The sequence below is a fragment of the Xiphophorus hellerii genome, chromosome 3 (genome assembly GCF_003331165.1).
Source record: "Xiphophorus hellerii strain 12219 chromosome 3, Xiphophorus_hellerii-4.1, whole genome shotgun sequence".
Taxonomy (NCBI): Eukaryota; Metazoa; Chordata; class Actinopteri; order Cyprinodontiformes; family Poeciliidae; genus Xiphophorus; species Xiphophorus hellerii.
In genome coordinates, this window is record NC_045674.1 from 23,508,666 (window position 1) to 23,533,485 (window position 24,820).

At 37.5% G+C, this 24,820-nt stretch overlaps 1 protein-coding gene across 1 annotated transcript; it reads left to right on the forward strand.

Annotated features, from left to right (window-relative positions):
- Nucleotides 1–11,012: 11,012 nt before the first annotated feature.
- On the forward strand, nucleotides 11,013–24,820 carry azi2 (5-azacytidine induced 2). Its single transcript, XM_032557998.1, has 8 exons — nucleotides 11,013–11,176; nucleotides 12,671–12,924; nucleotides 14,235–14,351; nucleotides 14,589–14,688; nucleotides 15,261–15,394; nucleotides 16,070–16,134; nucleotides 19,565–19,689; nucleotides 21,877–24,820. Exons 2-8 carry the CDS (start codon nucleotides 12,706–12,708, stop codon nucleotides 22,308–22,310), a joined length of 1,194 nt encoding a protein of 397 aa, XP_032413889.1. The 5' UTR covers nucleotides 11,013–11,176; nucleotides 12,671–12,705; the 3' UTR covers nucleotides 22,311–24,820.

Below are 24,820 nucleotides of genomic sequence, written 5' to 3' on the forward strand. Positions count from 1 at the left end.
TAAATCTGTTTCTATTTTTATCTAAAGTAATTCCTCTCACCCTGTTCATTTGAGCCACCTGTCAAATAGGTCAGTTTATTGCAGTCCTTACAGTCCATTGATTAAGACCAAGATTAGTCAGATGATTTTTCAGTTCCTTAGTGTTTTTTGTCTACGCTTAATAAAGTTTTCTTTCATATTCATAAAATGTCTGTTTGAATAACAATGCACTCTTGTAGTGTTGTGGTTAAGGTGCAAATCCTCATATACACAATTTATTGTCAAGAAAAGCCCAACTACATTCACAACAGTACTCAAAGGATTTTAGTTTTCCAGAGACTTAGGCTTTCATATGATCAATATCAGGATTTCAGAACGTGTTAGAATTTTGACACATTAACAATGATCGCTTTAATTTTTAAGCTTTACAAGTACAGATAGTACAGATACAGGTAATAAAATTATCTTTAAAATAGTTTTAAGATAATTTAAGATTAGAATATTGTACTAGACCAACAACAACAAAAAAATGTATATGTATGTGAACTTAATCAAAAGTGTGTTTAATACCTGCCTAACGGTTATTTTTTAAAGGTAGTTTTAACATGGCAAATGAGCCTCATTCTATTTTTTTTATTGAATTTAAATGTACAGCCAAACAATATCTTGCTAGAACTTTAAAGACTTTAAAAGCATCCAATGTCAGCCCCATTATTCTGGATTTATGAAATCTAAATTACATCCATGCTATTGGCATAGCAAAGCTATAATTATTAACAGGAACAAAGGCTTGAAAGCTGTAATTGATTATGTGTTTCACTAACGAGGTTACTGAAATAAATGAAATTTTAATATTATTTTAATTTATTGAATAGGTCTGTATATAAGATGATGCCAGACATAAAATCCCCACCTAATTCTACTATAAACTTGTACGGTGAGCTGAAGAGAAGACAGCCTGGCAGCGAAAACAGGACTCTGCACAATCATGAGACATTGTGCAAAGAGGAGTGGAAAGCCCTGTATCCTCCAATTTTTACCAATGCTACTAATAAATGTGGCAGACACTATGTGCCTATAAAACAGTACAGGGCATACAAATATAGCAAAGCATTTCAGGAGCTTCCCCTCACCTCATTAGAAATACTTAAAATAAAGCAGTAAAGTCGAGGTGAGTCTTGGAAAGCCCTTTAAAGCATGTACTATAATGCTGAAAGTATCTTTCAGCATTATCTTTCAGCAATGCCTTAGATGAACCTAAAGTGAGAATAAAAATGTTTTCAACATTTGCTTTGAAAGTCTCAAAGGGAACCATCCATTCAAATAACAATGAGATTCCACTGCACCATCTGTAATGATGCCGTGGATTCTTTTTTTTTTGTACCGAGATTCTAAAGCTCACAATGAGTTGAGGAGACATCATCATAATGAAAAAACAAAGAATACAGTATAGGGAAAACACGAGTAAGTCACCGGCCAATATTGTCATTGTAAAATTCAACAATAATATTGCAGTTGCATGTTTTCCCAACAAGACTCCTGTTTCTAAGGTTTCTAAAGTGAACACATTTGCAAGTGTCCAGCTTAATTATCATTGGATCATTGTAGCCCAACAATAGTTGAAATGCCTGAAGAATGTATAAAACAAACTAATATTAGTTATAACTAAATTAAATCACCACAAGAGGCAGGCTTACCCTGCCTCTTGTAGGGCACATCCCCCATGACCCACTACTGATAAGTAGATATAAAAAAAATTGATGAATTGCTTTATGAAAAGGGGATCTAAATTATACCTTTCTTTTAAAGCTAATGAAAGACAAAACTTGTATTTTTGAAGTAGTTTCACCTATAAAGTGGTCTGCGGTCAGTTATTCACACTATTTCAGAGGTGAGGTTAAGGCTTCAAGCAGTGTCTCTGCAACCTGCAAGGGCAATCTTAATGAATAGTGAGATACATGATAAATGTGACCATATGGTGGAGCCGGCTGGTCAAGACAGGGGTGCTAGCAAGCTCAGTTTAACAGATACACACACACAAAAAAGGTACACACATTGTAGCTTTGCCCACTCTTCCGATAGGGACACACAGTCATCAAACTTTGAATATCTAAAAACAGCAGCAGGTAGAGGTTAATGGCCCCCGGGTCATTTAGACACTGTAATGGACAACTGTGAAATCACAGCTGCACTTCCTGTCAGAAAGTTCCACGGGCATTTAAACGAGGGCTCGAACTGATTCGACGTTGGCCAGACTGTCACTTAACAGCAGTGACTTTTTAATTCAAAAAACTACACTTGCCTTGCTCATGAATGTAAAAAGTCTTCCTAATTTATATTTGTCTCCCTGTTATCTCACAGCAGATGAAGCCATATGTTGTCTGTCGTCTTCCTGCCTCCTCATCCTCTGCTGCGTGCAAAGCTCCTATCTATTATTGCTATTCAACACACACACTCCATATGTTGTGGCGACAGAAACACGCAGAGTATCACTAACTAGCCTGGAGACACACCCACGCAAACTTTATGCGTATTTACACGCTGATAGCTGTGACTAAAACACACAGCAAACGAGGCATTGTTCTCCTTCCACAGCAGATGCTATCATTCTCTAATTGGCTAAGAAAAAAACAAAGGAAGAGCCTTGGATGCCCCACCACAGCTATGTTTTTTCAGTCTACAGGGATGCCCTCTGTTGTGGTGAGGCACATAAAGTGGTCCTTGGATATAGCTGACCTTTCTGCTGTATAAAGAAGGCCAGATCTTGATTACACGGCACAGTTTCAGGGCCTGTAATGAATCAGTAAGGAGAAAGCGGACTTCAGTTCACCGCAGTATTGAAATACAATATAAAAAAAGAGAACAGAATGACCTGTAAAGGCTTCCTGGATTCTATGTAAAAAGATTGTTTTCAGGCTAGTGTAATACCATGTTTAGTTGAGCCATCTATGTCCCTCGTGAAATATATTCCTTGAAAATCAGCCTCAAACAAAAGTTAATGACACCGCTCCTCCCTTTGCACCTTCACACTGTAGTTGATGGGCAATAAGCCCTCACAGCCTACGATTCGCAGCTGTCAAACATCCCCTGTGCCTGGAAACGGAGAGTGAGAAATCTAAGTGTAGGTGTAATTTGTGCTGGCGCGGTTTAGTTCAGCAGTGTGAAACAACTCTAAGACAGCAGTGTGATATATGATCCTACCACAGGCATCATTGATCTTAACTTTAACTGCAGTGGCGCGGTGGTACTTGATGGCGTGTTATATTGCAGAGAAAGGGACTGTAGAGGGTATATGCGCTGACCTCGCCATCCATACGTATCTCAGTGGTGATTAATAACGGGCGACACACAACAGACATAATTGAGTTTACACCGTCTGTTTAGTGTGCCTGATAATTTTATAACGTTCTAAAGTTTTATAGGCCATATGTATCAGAGTCCAACTTTGAGTTCATCTCTGATGAATTAATCTGATAAGCCTTACAGTATCTAAGTGACATCCTTTGGTTTCTTTGTACACCTGTTTTGTCTCATTTGATTCATTCAAACGAGACAAAACAGCACCCTCTCCTGGTAGAAAATGCTCATGACAACCTTCTTCTGACATGACAGTCTTGGCTCCCCAAGTCTACACTTACTGGCAGCAGACATTTACAGACAGATAACACCTCTTAGTGTTGAAAGTAGGCGACTGTTGCTTCCAAATCCGCACCCCTTCCCCAACAAAAGTTTTCTAAGTTGATAAGGGCCAACTCACTCAATAGTGCTTGAGTTTTTCAGGTCCGCCAACATGTAATTACAGGGGCGCAAACATAAATAATTCATGCCACACTTTAGCACAAAAACATGACAATCAACAGTCGAACTGCACCTTCAGTCATCTTTAATTCAGCATCCGCTGATTGCTTTACAACCACTCTTTCTGCCACTCAGGCTGATTGCATGATGCTTATTATGCATCTACTAAAAACGTGTCTGACTCTGAACGTTGCGTGTCCACACAATTAATAATTAAATCCTTTCCCCTTATTCTCATAAAGAAGAGGGCAATTTATCTCCAAGGCTCTGAATGGTTGCTAATTTCGATTCGGGATTTGTTTGCGTTCCAGTGACTATGGCTTGCGGCTTAATGTAAAAACTAATTAGATTTTTTTTCAAGTGACCATTATTTCTGTAATATATTGTCATAGAGCTCACTCTTGAAAACATATCCCAAGTGCTCCTAACAAGCACTTAATTTAGGCTCTGAACAAGTACATGCATTAAAGCAGATTTATTTGCATACATTATGTCGGTCTGTTTAGTATGTTAATTCTTAGTAAGTTATGGCTTTAATTGTTCATCAAATGTTCTAATTGGGACTTTGTTAATTGGTTACACTGATGCTTTGACACTTGATTGGCCCTCTGGCAGTTCTCATTTGTTGTTCTCAGAACAAAACTGTCTACAGGATTTTTGACTGAAGACAAGCAGAGATGCAGAACTGATTCATTTTAATCAAATTCACTGTGTATCTTTAGAGCAGCAGATTGCTTGTTTTATTTACCTTCACGAAAACAATGAAATTTATGTATGAAGACATAATGTGTGCAATTGGATTTGTACAGCAGGACTGTAAAACTGTTGTTCTATCAATGTACCACTAGCTGTCCTGCACAATGTGTTATTTAATACAAGAAAATAACTGTTCATTACCAACACCATATTAGGAGGTGAGTCAGTGAACACAACAGACAACTACATACAAAATCTCAGAGTGAAGTTTTAAAGGAAGTTTTAAAGGAAGAACGCAAAGTCAGGTTTGAAAACGTAAACCATGAAATACTAACTAAAACGAATAGCTCCATCAGAGTGAAGTAGGATTAGGAATATAATAACATAGAGCAAAATATAAATTCCAGTCCTGAAATATAAGCTCTGTTTAAAACAAGACAAACTCAGCTCTACAATAAACTTGTAGAATCTAAATGATTACCACAAATATCAAAACATACTTTCACCAACCATGTAGTTCAACTTAGCTTTGGTTCCTTACCTTATTCACACACAGGAATAAACATGGCATTGGGTAACCTCCTGTCCAGCATCAAATCACTTTTTGCATCATCTGAGCCTTATGATCTTGTGAATCTAATGTTTATTCCACTCCAGCCTGTGAACTCAGCCTCTCCAGGTCCTCTTTGCTTGCTGCATCCACAAACTTTAAGCCATCTATGACCAAGGTGTCTCCGTCCTCCTGTATGTCTGCCTGACCCTCCTGCAGAATGCATCAGAAAAACAACATAGGCACAATAGACCATGTACAGCGGTCTCAGCAAATAAAATAATGAGGTCATTTCTACAGCCATGATGCTGACCCGCAATGCATCAGCAGTAATCATTTGCATACAGGTCTGTGTAAAGTCAAGTCATTGGATAAGTACAGTCATGGCCAAAGTTTTGAGAATGACATATTTAGTCTAACAAAACATATTTTTATGTTTCTGTCCTGGAATATCAATGTTCTCATCCTGAGTAAAAAATAAAAAAAAAAACATAAAATATTGTCCATGCACCCATCCGTTTTCTTACACTCTTGTCCCTAGTGGGGTCGGGAGGTGCTGGTGCCTATGTCCAGCTAACGTTCCGGGCGAGAGGTGGGATACACCCTGGACAGGTCGTCAGTCTGTCGCAGCACAAAGTATTGTTTGTCACCATTTTGCTCCTGGATTACTGGGAGAAGATAGTCTTTGATTATTTTTGATCCCATCCTTTATAGCTCTTGTGATTCAACTCACACAATTTGTGAGTTGAATTGAAACTTGTGTGACTTGTGTGGGCTTGTGTGGGCCCCCTACATGATTCCTCGTAGCCTTCAACTCTTCTTTAGATATTCCTATTCCAGACTGTCCCAGACTGTTTGTAGAGGGCTTCATTAGATGAAATAGCTTCACCCCATGAACCTCATGTAGTATTTCAGTCTGTGTCCGATGTTGTTCTTGAAGAGAAAAGTGTTATTGAGCTGCCCTGTCTGACACCAGGCGAGGGTCCAAAACGTTCCACCTCACAGTGTGTGCATAAACAGTCATTTTAAGCAACGCATTTTGAAGTAATCATTCTGCTTTCCTAATTCATTCACAATATGTGGTCTGTTCCTTGTTACAAGGAAAAAAAGCAAAGGGTAGGCCATTTTGTGCCAGTTTTAAAGGGGGACATATTAAGTACCGTATTTTCCGCACTATAAGGCGCACCTAAAAACCTTCAATTTTCTCAAAAGCCGAGAGTGCGCCTTATAGTGCGGTGCGCCTTATATATGGACCAATATTGAGCCACAACAGGTCTCGTAACTACGGTAAGCAGCCGCCGACTTCATTTTCTCCCGTAGAAGAAGAAGCGCGCGGTGCACGCTGGCTTTTTTGTAAAGACCCCAAAATGGCTCCTAAGAAGAGACACACTTACGACACAGAGTTTAAGCTCAAGGCGATCAGTCACGCAGTAGAACACGGGAATAGACCAGCAGCGAGAGAATTTAACATGAACGAATCAATGGTGCGGAAGTGGATATACAGTACAGACCAAAAGTTTGGACACAACTGTGTGTCCAAGTGTCCAAACTTTTGGTCTGTACTGTATACTGTGATTGCACTAACGTTTGATTTACCGTAACAGTATCAGACAGTTTTTTACGTGTTTATTGAATCGAGGAAAAGTTTCCCTCCACTATATGTTACACCTTGCTGTTGTTAAAAGATAAACTGTGTCACGAAAATACCACGTCACTTACTTTACCTCGGGGAAAATAATAAAACAGCTGTTTATTCATTTTGGGAATGAACGGAGTTTTCAGAACGCTGGTTTGTAATCTAATAATAAAGTTTGACTGACCTATCTGACTATTTTGTTGACATTCCCTTTAGCGCAGTTCCATCTAATGGATGCATAACATAACCCCAGCCTCTACTGTAGCGCCTATTCTATGCGCCTTATAATGCGGTGCGCCTTATATATGAAAAAAATTTTTTAAAATAGGCCATTCATTGAAGGTGCGCCTTATAATGCGCACCTATTTTCCGGCTTATAGTGTGGAAAATACGGTAATATCAACATTTTTGCACATTACATTATGTCATTCAATCATCAAAACACACCTGGAATGTTGCTTTGAATCTTTCATGCATGTTTGAGAAATCCTGGAATCTCCTATGGTAGCCATTCAGGGTGCCTAAACACTTGCTAAACAATTTACCCAAAGCTCTTCCTGGGAGCTGTAGTCTCCAGCCGAGATTCTGCCCCAAAGAGGATCCATGCTCCGAACCTCCCCAACACAGCTCCACCAGACTAGAGGCAACAGCATTTAGCAAACACTTGGTGGAACTAAACATCTGCTGAGCTCATCATGGAAACTACTTCTCAGTGCAGAACTCCTCTGAATGTTGTAAACGACTTAGTAGAGAAATGTTATTGTGATCACTTCCTGAAGGGGGAGTGTCAAAAGAGCAGGAGCTTCTTACAGAGATAAAGATCCAATTTCAGGACGCTAAACTTTAAAGTATTTTTTTTTTAATGAATTTTACCTAATTTTTTTTCATCCTATCTCTTTGTATAGCAAACCATAAGTAACGTGTGAAGGATGTAGGGATAACTTAATCTCAAAACTTTGCAATAGTTAACTGCTGGAGCACTAAATACTTGGGCTACAGACTGGAATCAATGATAAAACAGAAATAGACCCAATGTAGACTTAAATTAACCACTGCACTTAATATTACAGTGCCTATAAAAAGTACTCACAGGGTTAGATGTTTTATCCTTTTAGTACTTTTACAAATTAATCATGATTAATTTTCTTGACAAAAAAAAGAACCTCTTTAATGTTAAAGGGAAAACTGCCTTCTACAAAATAATGACACTTCACTGAAAATGTGTGACATAAAACAAGCGATGCACTAATTTGTATGTATTTGTCATTATTTTGTAGAAATGCATTTTCACTTTAACATAAATAGTTGTAAAATCAATCAAAAAGATAAAAGACGCAAAGATGAAATAGTTTTAGACACTGAAAAACTGCAGTTATCTATACAGAAACTATGCCGCTTTGGTCCTACACTGGAAAATACTTGAGTAAGTTTCAATGATTTACATTGATTTTTGCTGGCTCACTTTGATGGTAAAGCACGTAAAATATACTGCAAGGCTTAGCCATAAAGGACAGTGAAAGTTGGACTTTAAACAGCTAAGCACCTCCTATTACAACCACATATTACACTGATCCAATTAAAGTTTTACAAGTCATTGTTTTTGGGAGCTAAAAATGCCAGTAATCATTGTCAGATTGCAATAACAACTTGTGGAATCTGAATAAATCTAGCCTTGCTGAGGAGTGAATTTAATATTACGTGAAAGCGCAATACAATTAAATAAGATACAAAGATCTGCCTTGGTGAAATAGAAAGTAAAACCAGAAAGGAAACCAGATTAAAAAAAATGAACGGAAACACACAGAAACATTACAATTTCAAGTTTCCTCAAGGATATGGTAGTAAGCTAAAACATCTGATTGAGATTTAATAATTATCTGTATCATAGTTAAGTTATTCAGTGTGGTTTGACCATGTATTTGCGTTCCCACATACCACTTCATGCCATGTGGGTCTGGACGGGGCGGTTTTTGCAAACCAGTCGAGCATCTCCTCTATGTCTTTCAGAAGCGACTCAGCCTCTGACAACACTGCAACGACAATGACAGAAGCCTTAAAGTGGTATCTCTACAATTCATCTTATTCAACAATCCCACTTAAATCTTTCATCACTTTGAAACGTCATATGACCTCTCTGCAGCAAAGCACACAAGAACACTCAGAAGCTTCCATATTCTTTTAAAGCCGTCAATAACAGCGCAAGCGTTTGGGAATAAAACAATTCAAACTTTGATGCCTCTTGTGTTGTGTGATTTAATTATAAAAACTTCTAACATTCTTACACTTTTTAAATAAATGCTAAACAATGTACAGTATGTAGGTATGTATGTATCAGCATCATTCTTAGTGCAAACTATGTTGGGAACTGGCATTTGAAAACAAGTTTAAAAGATCAGAACAGTGTCACAGAGCAAGAATGTCAGTCATGAGGAAATAAGTGGAGACATCTGATATGTGCCAGAGTTCAACTTACATCGCTGTGTCTTTAAGGTGCACATCTCCAGTTCCTCTTCACATATCGTGGCATTGTTCCCTACAATCAATCAAATCAATACAATTTTATTTGTATACCACATTTCAGCAGCAAGGCATGTCAAAGTGCTTAACTGCTGAGGTGCAGGTATTTTTTGTGCAAAATATATAACATTATTTATATTATATCACACATCTCACTGTTATTTTAGCAACATGTTTAATTGCCAGGAAGCTGATGACGGCATGCAGCCGAAACGCGTAATATTTTTGCCCATCATAAGACTTTGGGATATTTTAGGAGCGCTGGTTATTCCTGTTTTTCATGTGTCAATAAAGATGGACACATACAGATTAATAATAATCTTTCACAGGCATGGTAAACTAAAGGAAAAAGTTATTTTTAATTACTTTAAAATAATTTTAATCACTGTATTTTAGTACTTCTAATAGGAATATCAAGGAATAAGTCTTTGGGAGAACAAAGTCAAAAGAAGCAAGTGATAGCCAGTAGTAGTTTTTGCCTGGTTAGTTTGCACTATTGACTTTCTTTTTTGCAAAAACTTCTATGCATCCATTTATTATCTTCCGCTTATCTGAGTTGAGGAGCCGGAGACAACCGGTCCAGTAGGAAATAAAAATGTGTGTTCAATAAAATCTGAGAAGTATTTGTAATCATTTTATATTGCATTATATTGTTGTATTTACTGTTAAAATGTTCATTAACAGAAAGGTAACATTTAAATTGTGGTTTCTCAGTTCTCCAGCACAGCAATAATTCCGTGCAGCTTTAATGCGTGGAAATGGAATCTGTTTAAAAATTGCAAATATTTAGTTGGTTTTTTGCCTGAAATCTTTGTCCTGTATTTTATTACGATCATAATGTTGATCAGTTTGGGCTTGGCAAAACCACAAAATCATTTAACCAACCATATAGAAATTTCCATTTAAAGAGTATTGGTTATCGGTATCAATATTGACAATACAGGCCCTGTATTTGTTAGGTATTGGATTTGGTATTGATACCAAAATTTGCAATGACACCTACCACCAATGGGTGGAAAGATATGCAGCAGCAAATCAGGAATTTATTTCCTAGCCTTACCTCATCAAAGTAAAAAGGTGGAGCTAACGCAGCTACATAAAGTAACTGGTCTGCAATTTGGTAAAGATGCAGAATAAACAACTTTTGAAAAATTCCCAGTTCACATTATTTCATGATGTGCTGCAGCATAAAAAAATATGAAATAATTAAATAAATATTGAAATAGTTGTGTACTATTTTACCACAAAATATAATTTAATTTTTTATTTCTCCCTTTAATTATCAGTGTTTCTGAATGAATCGTAACATGTTTAACTAATTGTACTTTTTTCTTTTTTTGTACAATTTAATTTCGACTAACTGAAATGTATTAAATAAATATATTTGGTGGATTGGCCTTCCATACCATTACTGATAGTGAAGGAACCACATACAAAATCTGGTTTTTATTAGGCCATTTCAAATGCTAAAACATTGCTATTTCTAAAGAATAAGCAACTCGGTATAGAAATTTATGCCAGCAGAACTTCTTGAAAATGCTGTATTTTTTTTTTTTTTTTTTTTTTTTGCGTTTATGGGTAACGCTAGCAGCTAGCTACTTTAATACGCCTTCGTGCTGTTTTGAAACCTGAAACATGTCGTTAAAATTTTACTTTTGTGTGTATGTGTGTGTGTGTGTTAATTTAGACTAAACTTACCCTCAATCATACTAAGCTATCGACATCAGACGTTAACCTCAACGTGGAAGTTGTTGCCAAAAACACGTGGTCTCGGACGCCTGAATGAAAATTACGCATTTATTTTGAAAGGACCTGATCAGTCAAGTGACTCCCGGAAGTTTTTGTTTCCTCACCTGTCAGTTCGGAGCAGCCACTTGCGAATTTCTAGCCAGCCTCGTCTCTTTGTGTTTTCCCTCTCTCGTACAGGGTCTCTCTTTTTCAGCATAAATGGTACCTCTATGTGGCCAGCTGACATTTAATTGAGGACAGCTTCTAACACGGTTAGTACGAATCGAGAGTGCACAAATAATGGGCTCATTTTTCATTCACCTAGCCAAAAGACTTTAGCAGAGCGTAGCTAGCTGTTATCATCACAACAGATCGTTCATTTTTATTTGTGAGAAATGTAACATTGAGACTCATCATCCCATGATTGCGTTGTATTCTTCCGCATCATGTAATGGAGTTGTCTGTATACTGTATTGTTACATGCTGCTTTTTTATTTTTTATTTTTGAGATGATTGTTGAACCAAAGCTAACATTATAACGTTAGCAACAGCCTTTGTAAACGAGTTTAACTGATTGTTTACATCAAGATTGAGGCTGCTGCTCGTCCCCATTGTTATGAAGATGTCTTTATTTTTTTTGTTTTAAAGGATAAAATGTTGTCCGTTAGCTTTTCTGTTTCATTAAAGGAAGTTTGATCAAAATGACGCCTCATTTCTCGTCACGGATCACTCACATTTACTTTCGTTTTCTCTGCTTGTTGGGTTAGCTTTCTCTTTATAGCCTCTGAGTCGGATGTTAAAAGTAAGCGGCTCTGCTTTTGGTGTTGCTTTCGACTTTTTAGCTGTAATATCCTGCGCATTTGTCATGCTGAAACGTATTTCTATGGAAACAGTTGTCTTTTTATTTGATAAAACTTGGACGATTTGTGTTTGCTGCATCATTGCATGGTGACATCATCAACTAACATTAGCTGCAGTCTGTCTGGTGCTGGCCCATCTGAGGAGGATAACTGCTTTTGACTGCTTGTTCTGCTCCTTTTGAGAAATTCAGACGTTTAAGCTTAGGTAGATATTTTCTTGGTGGGATGTTTGGCTTTTTTATTGTGAAGAAAACCACACAATGATAACAGTTTCTGTGTCAAGACAGTAATTACTAAGTTTTCTATTTTCCAGACAAGAAGAGAGAATACTAGAGATGCTTCAGTCAGAGATCAGAATTGGGCATGTCTACTTTTTTCAGGACAAATACTAAAGTATTTGAATTTCCACCTTGTTCAGTGTATAAATACATCTACCTACAGTGTTTAGGTGCCATTTTAAAAATTAGAATCACATGAGAATAATTCAAACATGAGGACATTTGATATGATCTGATGCATATAATCACGTGGTTCTGGATTAATCCCCCCATATAGTTTAAGAATGTAGAGAATTCCTTTAAATTGAGATTTATTAAAATAGTTATGAAACTGACTACACCATTTCATCGCTGAAAAGATCAGGTACCAATACTCTAAAACTATAAAATAGTGACCATAATCGTAATGTTCTAGTTCATATTTTTTCTGTCAGATTTAAAACTACTACTTCAATCAAAGAACCTTCTACACATTTTGCTCTTTATCAATTTTAATTCTTGGAAGGGAAAAAAACCCTTAATCAACAGAGATGAGTTCATTATTGGTCAGGGAAAACCCAATTGGTGTTGTATCTGTAGATATTTCGCAATAAAAGTAAACTACAACTGTGCCTGCCATCTTTCTCAGGTCTTCCCGTCTAAGGACTAGGCCTCTGTCAAGACATGGAGCCCTTGGCAGTAGACGATGACATTTGCATCCTTAAGCATGAGACGGCCTACACGCCCGCTGGAGAGAGCCCAGTGTCGGTGTGTGCCGGCGATGAGTCCGTTGCCTCTCACTTCGCCTTGGTCACTGCCTACGAGGACATAAAGAAGAGGCTCAGAGACACGGAGCGGGATAACACTTTGCTGAAGAAGAGGGTGAAGCAGTTAGAGGAAAAGGTAGGGATGGAAAGAGGAAGGATTCGGATAGTGGGAGACAATCTTGAAAATATGGTTCAAGATGATATTTAAAAATAACTAAGTCAGCAAATGCCACACTACACTATTATTATGCGCAGCCTGAAAAGAGTCTATTTGAAGTGTCAAGTCATGCAAGAGATACAACCTCATAGCATGATGCTAGCATAATACTGTTTCACCACAGTGATGGGGGTTTTCATGGTGAGGTTTGGTGGGAGTGCTTTTCATGTCAGGCAGAAAATTCAGTTTTGGCCTCAACTGAGCAGAGCACCTTCCTCCATGTTTGCTGTTCCCGCTACATGGCTTACAGAAAAGTCTTTATAAATCTGGCCTTAAGTAAGAAGAAAGTTATGACCTCAGCATGCCAGCCGACCAGCTCTGCAAACCTCTGCAGCTCCTCCAGAGTGACCGCAGGACTCTTACCTGCTTCTGTGATTAATAATAATAATAATAAATTTTATTTATGAAGCACTTTACATTTGACAGGCAAATCTCAAAATGCTGCTAAGTAAGAGAAACACTTAAAATAAAAACTAAATTAGAAACACACTTTAAAAGTACAATAAAAGTCCAAGCATGTAGAAACAATTGAAAAACTATAAGTTTTAAAAAACGTCTTTAACAGCGTGGTGCTCCACAGAGCAAGACTACACTCTTTCTGTTCTTGAGCAGTTGACTGAACAGAGCTCCTTACGAACTTTAAAAGAATTTCTTTAAATTGAGGTTTATTAAAATAGTTATGACTTGGAATGATGTTTTGTGACATAACCACGCCTTAATCTTCTCCACAACATTATCCCTGACATGTTGGTTGTGTTCGTTGGATTTCACCATACCACTGATCAGCACATTACACGTAGTAGCGACTCTTGTACAGAGCTCCTGGTGTGAAAAGTATGCAGAGTGAACCCTGCTCACTGTTATGCTGATGCATTCTTCAGGCATGTTATACCGGTTCAGTCCTTCGACAGTGTTTCTTCTTTCAGGCTTGCAAGTCACAGAACAGTAGAAGTTGTGAACTGCAGGTGAGAAAAATCTAGGTGTGTGAAAACAAGCTAACTTTTTAGAGAGGTTTGGTTAGTGTTAGCATATTATTTTTGGAAGAAATGAAAGAAATAGAAGCTTGAGTTTTACTGCTGCGCCCGGTATCAGCATTAAAGTAAAAGAAAAATATTCCAAAGTCCTGTCACAGACCTTTCATTAAAACCCTAAGAATGTCTGTCAGTTTGGAAATAAAGGCTGTTATGTTTCTCTTCTTCAATATTGCATATTATTTTTCTTCACTGTAGCTCTTCAGGCCGGAGGCTCCTCCATCAGAGGGTCCCCATTATGTGAACAAGGCCTTCAGCGCTTACAGAGGAATCTACATCGAGAAGGAGGACCTGCAGATGGAGCTTAATAAACTGGTTTGTTTTTCATTTGAAACCCTCATAAGCTAACTTTATATTTCATTTTTTTACATAAAGAAAGTGAACAAACCCTGCATACTATTATGTTGACATTGATTAAAATGTATTCTTTCTGATATTGTGTCAGAACAGAGAGCCCCTATATACTAGACAATATTAGACAGAGAGAATTTGGTGCATTGGTATTGATGCTGACTCGTCACCTCACTGCCTTTTTCTTTCATTCTGTGTCAGAAAAAGCAGAAGAGCGAGAGTGAGAGGTTGCTGACTGAGCAACTCCAAGCCAAAGAGTTTGAGCTACTTCAGCTGAGGACCGAGATGGAGACCACCCAAGGTACAGGTGGAAAACGCCCGCTCCCTCCTCCAAATACACAACCAAAGCAGAAACCAGATCAGAAATGCTACGTGTTTGACGCAAAGAAAAGTAATGGTGTGCATCGTTTATGCCTTTGTTTGCCATTAATAATGAGCTCATATGGAAGCACGCAAAGGTAATCAAAGTAACGAGATGTTATAATATATGATATCTGAATTTACTTTGTTGGTTGTTGAGGGGCCAGTTTATCCCAAAGGTCATGTCACAGTGATACCATCAGAGCCACATTTTTTGCTATTCTTGTTTTAGCACACTTGGATGTTGTTTGGTTTTTCTATATATGTTTATTTCTGTGATTTAAATTTAAAATGTTATTGAAATAATTTTTTGTAATAATTTGTTTTAAGTTGTCAAGTTTTATTAATTGAAACAAAGCTAGTTTTACATGCTAGATAATACTTTAAGCTGTTCACGTTGTCTTTTTAGCAATAAATGAAATATATAAATGTGCCAATTGTTTTACTTAATTAAAAATAATCAGAAAATGTTTTTGTATTTAGTTAAATCTTGTTTGTTGGACTTATTTCCAGTGATGAGGAGCCTAAATTGCCCTCAGGACTGCTGGCAGATGGAGAGAGTCGACACAGAGCTGCAGATCCGCAAACTGCAGGAAGACCTTGAGAGGATTATGCTGGAGAACAGCCGGCTGCTGGAGAGAAGCACGGTGAGTGAGGACAGGGGCAGACGATAGTGGGCAGGAGAGGATGCTGAAGTAACAAAAAGAAAGTAAGTAAAGTAGAAAAAAGCAGCTCCAAAGAGCAGGTTACACTGCAAGACTCACTGCTCACAGAAGGACAGAAGGGATAGAAGGTCTAGACCAGGGGTGCCCAAAGTCGGTCCTCGAGGGCCGGCATCCTGCACGCTTTAGTTCTCTCCCTGGTTGTAGTAACAACCTTTTCAGCATGTCAATGTTCTTCTTAGGCCTTCTAACAAGCCATCATTTGATCCAGGTGCGATAAACCAGGGAGAGAACTAAAACATGCAGGATGCCGGCCCTCGAGGACCGACTTTGGGGACCCCTGGTCTAGACTGACACATGGAGTAAGAACGCCAAGTAATATCATGTAAAATATAATGCTATAGATGAGAAATAGAAATACATTTAAATGTCACATTTTATCCAAAAGCGGGTAAGAGAAGGCAAGCACACAGTGAAGGTTGTTTCTATGTCCTCAGTACGGAAAACAAATGAGCTCAACAGTTTATTTCCGCTGTGTTGCTTTCTATCAGTGCATAGACTCTATAAAACATGTTATTTTATTTTTTTAAAATATTCTTTAGCCAGTTGTGTTTGATTCTATAAAGTTTTCTTATCTTCTCTAACTAACCTGTGTTTCAGGAGGAGTCACAAGGCCTTAATGGACCAGACTTGAACCAGACATGTGATGGAAAGCATAGTTCGAGGTAGTGTGTTTCGTTTTGATATTATCATCCAATCTAAAACATTTTTTTATATGATTACAAACTATAAATGTAACATTTGCCAAAAAAATAAAATAAAAACATTGTTTATGTGATAATACAACACAAAATGAATTATGGTTTTCAAATTATTTCTGAAGTTTACCTAACATTTGCGTAACGCTGGTACCACACTGTTTCACCGTTAAAATGCTGTGTTCAGGATGATATTCAGAGGGAGTTGTTTTTTTTTAGTTTTTTTTTAAGTGATTCATTAACATTTCATCTGCATCACACTAATGTGCTATTTTGTGTTGGTTGTAAAAGAAAAAAAAACTAGTGAAATTCTTTAAACTGTGGCTGTAACATTACAAAATCTGATAAAGTCTAAGGGGTATGAGGACTTTTGCGTAATTTAAGTTAAATATTAACATCCATTTTTCTGACATGTAATTATATCAGCAGTAAAAAAGTTACCCTCTGCTTTTTTCTCTGAGGATGTAATTTTCCATCACAAACACACACTGTTTGTGTAAGCTACAGCTGGATTAGATGTTGAACATTCTATTTATCTTGAAAACAAGTGTTTAATATTCAGGGGGGCTCAGATGAGATTGTTAGATAAGCTAGTCATGCAATCTAAGGAGACTATGATGCCCAGATATTTTCAGGGAAATTCAGGAATAAATATTAATTTTGTAACTTTTTTTTTTTTTTTTTACCTTCCTACCTAGCTCATATAAGCAAATATAGTTAACTGAAAGATTGTTGGACCCATAAACTCCCACCTGCTTGTATTTTAGATATGCAAACTTTGTACCTTGTTGCATCAGTGTGAAATAATATTTAAAATGACATCAATGCTGTTACTGTGTAGCATAAGTTTAACTCATTCATTCACTGCCTTTAGCTAAAACCCTAGACATATCCTTTAAAATAAATGTTTTAAAAAGCCATTATCAGTAATACCGTATTCTATGTAAGTTGTCTCTTGCTATGGTTTCACAGTTGAGTGTACTTGTCCTGTTTGGCCACTAGAGGAGGGTGCCGGGTAATACACTTCACAGTCTGCAAAGAAATTCAGCTCTGGAGCTCCCCAGCATTTAGTTAGATCATAATGAGCATCTTATGAAATTTTAAGCTTTGGTTTTAATAATGTCTTTCAGAGATTTTAACGTCAATTAATTTCTCTTTACGTACGTGGTTCCCTGTAGTGTTTTTTTTTTTTTTTTTTTCCACACAGTGAATGTAAAAAAAATAACATTTTCTTGTGCATTGATGACATGGAAATTTGGATTCCAGAGAAAATTTCTACGACCAGGAATCTTTAAATCTTTGAAAAGCTTGGACGGTTTTATCTTAAAGCACTTAAATAACACCGGACCAAAACCACCTTAAAGAAATTTAGTGGGGGGTTTTTTCTCTTCCAAATTTAATATGAAAGCATTAAAATATCATAGTGTGACTGTCCGTCAACGACTAATTGGAGGTTCTTTAAATTTGTTGATGTTTGTCCTCGAAGGCTTGCCATAATCAAGCATATTTTCAGTTATTTTAAATTACCTTTCATGTTTGCTCAGAATATGTATTCCTGCTTTGTGATTTTATTTTGAAAAAAATTAAAATATAATTAGAATATCATTTGGCTTATCCATAGAAAAATATAAAACCATCAAATTGTTCCTCTTTGCTGGTGACACAAACTATTTCACTTTCGTGTACTTTTTATGTATGTTTGCCATTTTTATTGTTTTTGATCTCTGTTGTCAAAGATCGGGACAAAACATGTTCTTTTTTTGTACTTAAGGAGGTTTTTATGTCTAAGGTTGTAACTTTGTAAGCTGAGGTGATCAGATGCTGATACCAAAAGTGAAGAGATCAAGTAGAAAGTTCATTCTGGGCCTGCAGCAAAGATAGAGCCTCCTTCTAAGAAGGTTGAAAAAAATCTCAAGCTATTTCTGCTAAAACCGAATAGTGAAGAAAAACAACTTTGCCTTTCATTGTTTTTGAAGCTGTTTCATCTTGTTTGTTGTTTCAGTTTCTGTGTTTACTTTTGACTCACAGGTGGTGATAAGTTGTCATTAGAATAACTATACTCAGAATTAGTCTCACATTTCTCTGACCTGCCCGTCTATGCGTCAGATGTTTCAGTTGTTCTTCATAAATCGTTCGCCTGTTTAGCAAACAAGTGATAAGGTTTGGTCTCATGTTCCCAAACCTTACAATCTGTGGTCAGTTAAAGCATTTTGTTTAGAGTAAATGGCTTATGTCAATCCACTCTTAAATTATTTTTACATTTACAGTTTAAACTAAGAGTAAGACCATACTTTTAATTTGTTAATATTGTTTTTGCATATTTCCACAAACATGAAAAGTAATCAAATGTAAAAGAAAAAGAAAAAAGTATATGTCTGTTTTGTTTTGTGCATTTACTATTTACAAATTTGACATATTATTTATGTCAATTGATCCCTAAAATAATGTGTCAGTTTTCTTCATGTTTTGAAGAAAGCATATTATAGTGCAATGACATTTTGATAAAAGTGAAGAAATAAAAGGCAGGCTCCTTAAAGAAAGATTTAACAAAGTTTGGAATTATTATAATCTTACTGACAACTGAAATTAATGAAGAATATGCTTTTTTTTTTAAAATACCTTTTTATCAAATTTAAATTCCATCCAGTGGGTTAATGCCACTCAAAATTGGTTGTTTGAAAATTCAAATTCATTTATAAATGCCCTGCATTCATAACGTTTTAAAATGAAAAATGTTAAATTAATTTATTTTGTTAAAAAGTCATGAGTGAAAATACTTGTGTGACTTTATTATCATTTAACAGTATACAATCTTGGTTTTCTTTGCAGGTATGTTTATTAGTGAGCTTCCGTGAAGTTGTACTGCTGATTCATTTTGTTTGGATACTTTAGGGCACCATAGTGTATGAGTTATTTTATGTTTTTTTTTTTTTTTCCTAGTCATGTTGTGTTGTTGAATAAATTAGCATTAAATCCATTAGTACAGTTCAACCATGGCACCACTGTTGTAGGTGAGGAATTGTTTTATCTCAGAATCTCTGAGCTGCTACAAAAATGTTTCTGATTAATGTGAACTTCTGCTGCGAGTCGATTATCTTCAGTGCAAGCACAGTCGCTGATGGTGTTAAATGTGTCAGCGAAGAGACAAGTCATTCAGCAGAGATACAGTTATCACAAAGAAAGGCACTCCAGCAGCAGGCCATCGCATGAATAATTGAATTAAGCTTCTTTTACGTTTTTTTTCTAACCGTATTCCTCCTTTAGGAAGCTGTTTAAACCCCTAATTTTAAAGACAAAAGGTTTCCCCCATTTTATTACCAGTCCACAAGATGCTTCCTGTCATGATGTTTCTGACACCACCGTGTGGTTTAAACTAAACGTCCCATCCGATCCGCAGGGAGAGGAACGTCCAGCAAACGTACGCAGCTTTGTGCTGCGAAGTCACCCGTCTCCAATCAGAGATGAGGCTCCAGTCGAGCCTGATTAGGAAGCTCAGGCCACTGATCGGCGAGACGAGACCAGGTGAGCAACACACAGAGGAAGAAGGTGTATTTTATCCACATCATTCCATGTTTGAGTTTTTGTTTCTGTGCATTGTATGTGATATCCTACATCTCCGCTCCCCTCACTTATTTTCACACCACCCTCAGTGTTGCAAGAGAGGATAAGCTCCGCTTTCACACTGTTGATAAGATAATTATACTTTTAATGCTTGTGGCAGGAGATAATTTTTTTTTTTATTTTGGATACATGTCCAATTTAGGAAAAAAAATTATTAGTAATTTAAGTCAATTTTGTTTTTCAGAATTTATCACAACATTAGATAATCTGACATTTTTAAAGTGAGTTTATGTTGTTTGTCAGATGTCTTTTGTATTCAAGCACTCACATTTGAAACTTCTCAAAACAGAAACTAAAACAAAAAAATAAATAAATCAAAGGAAGCGGATCACTGCTGCGTCTGTCTGATTTTCCAAAAAGTTCTGCTCGCTAAAAAGCAGGCCATGTCTTGTTTCGGTTTCTGCAGAGGTGTCACGAGACACGAGGTACCATCCAAACTACTGAAATAAAACTACTTTAATAAAAGACATTATGAAACGGTTTGTTCCCCCGCTCCCGTCCTTCCACACGGCCGCCAACTGTCATTACCTCTGTTGTCGAGTGACAGGAGAGGAGGAGGCCAGGAGGTGAAAATTAGAACCAAAATACAGCAGGAAAATAAACCTTGTTGCATTTATCCCACCAAATAACAGAGTAGTCTTGTGGCTCGGACGAGGCAGATGGAGCGAAAGAAGCGAAAAAGACAGAAAGGGGGAGGAGAGTGTGCTGTGTTATTTATTCACTCATTCTGTGCATCTGTATTCTTCTAATGTTCCTCCTTTGGAATCACTTTTATTCAAATCCTAGACTCAGGAGGCCATCTCATGGAAGCATAGCAGGGCAGAGATGGATGGATATATGATGTGTGGATGAAGAGAGGTATGGTAAAATTAATAACAAAGAAAAACAGTTGCACAGTGAGTCTCATTTAAACTTCAATATTTGCCCAAGGTGGTGATTCGAAATCAAAGCCGTGGTGTGTGTTTCAGATTACAATCTGATTTGTGTATGGAGATGCTGTCCGTACAGAGACAGGTGGCTTTGTCTATGCAGGGAGGTTAGTTTACTGATGCTTTTTGTAAAAAAAAAAAAAAAAAAGAAAGAAGCTGAAATATTTATTTTTATATTTTATAATATGTGCAGATATTTCACAGTAACAGTGATTAAAGTAATATGAACAACATAATTTGTGTCTGAGTGTAAAATGTCTTCCAACATTAAAATGTTTGCATTCACTCATTATTGCCATGAATTTATTTTGTCTTTCTAATCCAGAATAGTCACACAGCAAACAACTTAAATGATGTTTAAAAGCAAGAGTTGGGTGAAAATACTTGAGTTTATTATGAATTTTCTCACATCTACACAGGCTTATATGCATACAGACTCAAATATAGACACACACCCACATTTACATTTCCTTTAACAAGATTTAGAGAAACTACAGGATTTTGGTTGCATCTATAATAAATTGCGGATGGTTGTTTGACCGCAAGAGGGAAGAGGTCATCTAAATGTATGGGTTCCCTGATATAGACCCTGCTGTTTCCCAAATTTTCACTAAATGGATTGGTAGTCAACTTTTGGTTACGTGCATGGCCAAGGGGCACATCGACATCTGGGAGGAAAGAAAATCTGCAATAAATTCTAAATGTTTACCCAGTTCTTGTTTTTAAAGATTCTTATTGCTGTACATTGTGCAATCATCCCACCGTTCCAAAAAAGACAGTCCAAAAACATCAGTAAGGCCTCAAATTAATATGACATTAATAGCCATAATGTGTGTATGTAAAGTCCTAACACAGACTATGCACAGTGTAAAACTACAGGTCTTGGTATAATACACCAAAACAATCTCAAAACATTGAAATATTTCTGAGCTAAATCTAATACTTAAATATCCTAAAGATTTTACTGAATAAAGAGGAGTGCTAATGTAAAACACAGCGACAGATTTATCGGTTTCCATTACTGACATTGCCACCGTCACAGTGCTCCATATGTTTTTATAAGTTCTCAAATGAAAATTTTTTATAACAAGTTTTTTTTATCCCTCAGCTCTTTTTCTCTCTCTCTCACTGTTATCTCTCCAAATCTTTCTCCCTCCAGCTGCTTCTACCATCCCTGTCCAGTGTCTGGACGACGTGGAAAAGAACAACAACAACAACCTCCCAGTCATTCGAGCCCCAGGGCCCCGCCCTCCTAGCGCCCCACCGGTCCCCTCATGCTCCGGCCGTCCTTGTCCTGCCGGCCCCCCTCTGCCAGACAGCCTGAGGGAGGACTGCTGGTACAACGGGCCCTGGCCCTCCCAGAGCTGTCTGGTGGAGGCGCTGGTCGGCAGCGAGGCCTGCGCCGTGGTGCTGCCGCCGCCCCCCCTGAATCAGGCCTCCCTGGACGACAGCTCGCGCTCCTTCCCCAGCCCCCCCAAGCCCACCGACGCCATGTTCTGGGAGGGACACTCCAATGGATCCAATTCGTCATCGTCACTGGGAAACTTCACTCCAATGAGCCCCCCCAGTGCTGAGTGGGCCAAGCCGTATTGATTAGACCGATGAGTAATAACAGGGCGGAAACAACAAAGGAACCTTCGAAGTCTCCAGCTCGGCCACACAGCTACCACCTAACCTGCCTTAAGCTAATTTAGCCACTTGTTGGTGGTGAACTGGTTTGGACCTGCTTCTTGTGGGAACCGAATAAGGCCAATAAGGAGGTCCTTTTTAAGGTAAAAACTGTCATCTCCACACGCCGCATCGGTGAACTTATCCAACTTTACAGAGAAACATCCGACCCTTAAAAGAATCCAACTCATATCTCCATTTGTATGTGTCCTTGTACGCACATGCATCAGTGTGTGCAAGCATGCATATAGGCAGTTTAATTTGAGTGTTTGTGGGTGTAAATGCACATAAAACAGCGTGCCTGTGAATGCAGAAACGGTGTGTGTGCGTGTGTGTGTGTGTGTGAGCCTCTTCCACCTGCCTTTTTCATCGTAATAAACCTGATAGGGCTCAGAGGGGCCTCATTTCTCCACACATCATGGTCCCGGATCACTAGAGCCACAACACTGTAGTGGAGTTTGTATAATTGTACCTCCGCAATGCAATTTCTTTTTTTTCTTTTTTTTTATACATTGGATCAATGTAAATTGTACAAGGTATGTAGCCCCTGTTCGTCTCATCGTGTTATGGAGATGTGTAGGAATGAAGGCTTTTGTACAGTGATGAAGACGGACATATAGGAGCAAATGTAGATTTTTTTTTCGTTCCAAATTTCAGCAGCTACCAAATTAAAACTGACCTATTTGCATCCAAAAATTACTTTTCATTTAAGGCCTTAACGTCGTATTTTGAATTTCTGCTTGTGTGCACTGATCTCTCTGGAGATTTTGCGTATCAAGAGATTTTAAGTATCATGTTTCATCAACCTGCCTCCTTAAATTCGCCTGTGATTATTTTATTGAAAGAGAACTTGATGGGGTGGAGTTCTTGGTTGTACCTCGAATGTGCATCTCTGTTTGGTTGGCCGCTAAAGACCCATACACTCCTCTTCAATTTTAAAGGGCAAATATCATTTTTACAACTTTTCAATTGTGTTCAAGTTTGTAGATCATAATATGAACAGTAGTTCTAAGCTCAAGGCGTCCAAGAAGGGGACCAAAAGTTGCCAGAGAGTGAATGCTGTACATTTAATTTCAGTACAAAAGTAGTTATAGTGAAGGCTGCAGCTTGGTTTTAACTTCATGAAGTGATTCGTGTGTTTATCTAAGTGAGTGAGGAGGAAGTCAAGACAAACGTCCTCTGAAAGCACTAGCTTGAAGACCTATCCAACACTGTTGCATTCTTGATCCAGGTGGAAAGTAGCGGAGAACTTTTATTTGAGATACTTAAGTACATTTTTGTCCACCATTGCTTGTAATCCACCACAGTGGCAGATGACCTCTGATTAAACTGTAACTTGAAACACTAAAATTCTGGGAGCATTAAGATTAATTTGATGGCTAGTTGTGAGATAATTGTTTCCATCAACCTTGTAAGTCTTGTTTTGCAAAGGAAGCGCCATTATGTCACAATAGCCTGCTTTATTGTAGCGAGGTCTGTCTGTGCAGTTCTCATTTTTCTCCACATAATCAGTCAGCTTTACTGTTGAGAGTTTTACCTCACTACATGTATGAGCCAATTGTGTGAGGATACAGTTTGCAGCTAAGGCTAATTATCACGGCTAAACATGCTAGGGGATATCTCTGGACAATATCTCTGGTTATTGATTTCAAATGATTTGCCAACATTAACAGATTATAATATGTAATCTTACACAAAGTGTAAGATTTTCTATTCAGGAAAGCATTTCCCAAATCCTGTAAACTTTATGCTCACAAATAACAGCTGTGGTCACTGTGGTGGTTTGTCTGCTTACTCTCTTCTGTCAGGTTTTTTTGTTGTTGTTGTTCCTAGCTCTATTTCCAATACGCCAATATTTTCCAAATCCTGGGTACACAGAGAGACTTCTTGATGTTTACTCCCACTTAGCTCATTCATCGATGCATAGATGAACTTTGTAGAGTGCTCTCTCAATTTTTTTCTGTGTTGCCAATAAGTGGTTGCTTAACTTTTCCACATATTTCTTCTTGAAAGGTATTTTTGTAACAAGAAATCACTCTGGTTTTCTTTACTCAACAGCAACCCTTCATACAATGTTCATCATCCGCGTGTGGCTCTCAATTCCTGCTTAAAAGAAAGGCGGGACTAGTCTTTTCTTTTTGTTTTGTTTTCAAAGATGCTTTTAAAACAATCTGCTTTGAAAAAGCTGTTTATTGTATTTTTCCACTTTCAGTTTTTAATTTTATGACTCTTAAATATGATATTTGCCCTTTAACATCTGAGACAAGCTTTGTGAATATTATGAAAGTGTATCTAATCTTTGCACTGTGCTCTTGTTAATGTTGCTGTTAAATTAAGAGAAGTGTGGAGGCGATTTCTATGAGGCAAGTCTAAAACAGGTGTACAAATGCAGACGTGGGAGAGCACAAGAAACAGAATGTGCATATCTGTATAAA

Coding starts and splice junctions, on each gene's coding strand:
- azi2 (XM_032557998.1), top strand. CDS start 12,706: ATGGAGCCCTTGGCAGTAGACGATGACATTTGCATCCTTAAGCATGAG. Junction 15,395..16,069: donor GGCTGCTGGAGAGAAGCACG/GTGAGTGAGGAC, acceptor CCTGTGTTTCAG/GAGGAGTCACAAGGCCTTAA. Junction 16,135..19,564: donor GATGGAAAGCATAGTTCGAG/GTAGTGTGTTTC, acceptor TCCGATCCGCAG/GGAGAGGAACGTCCAGCAAA.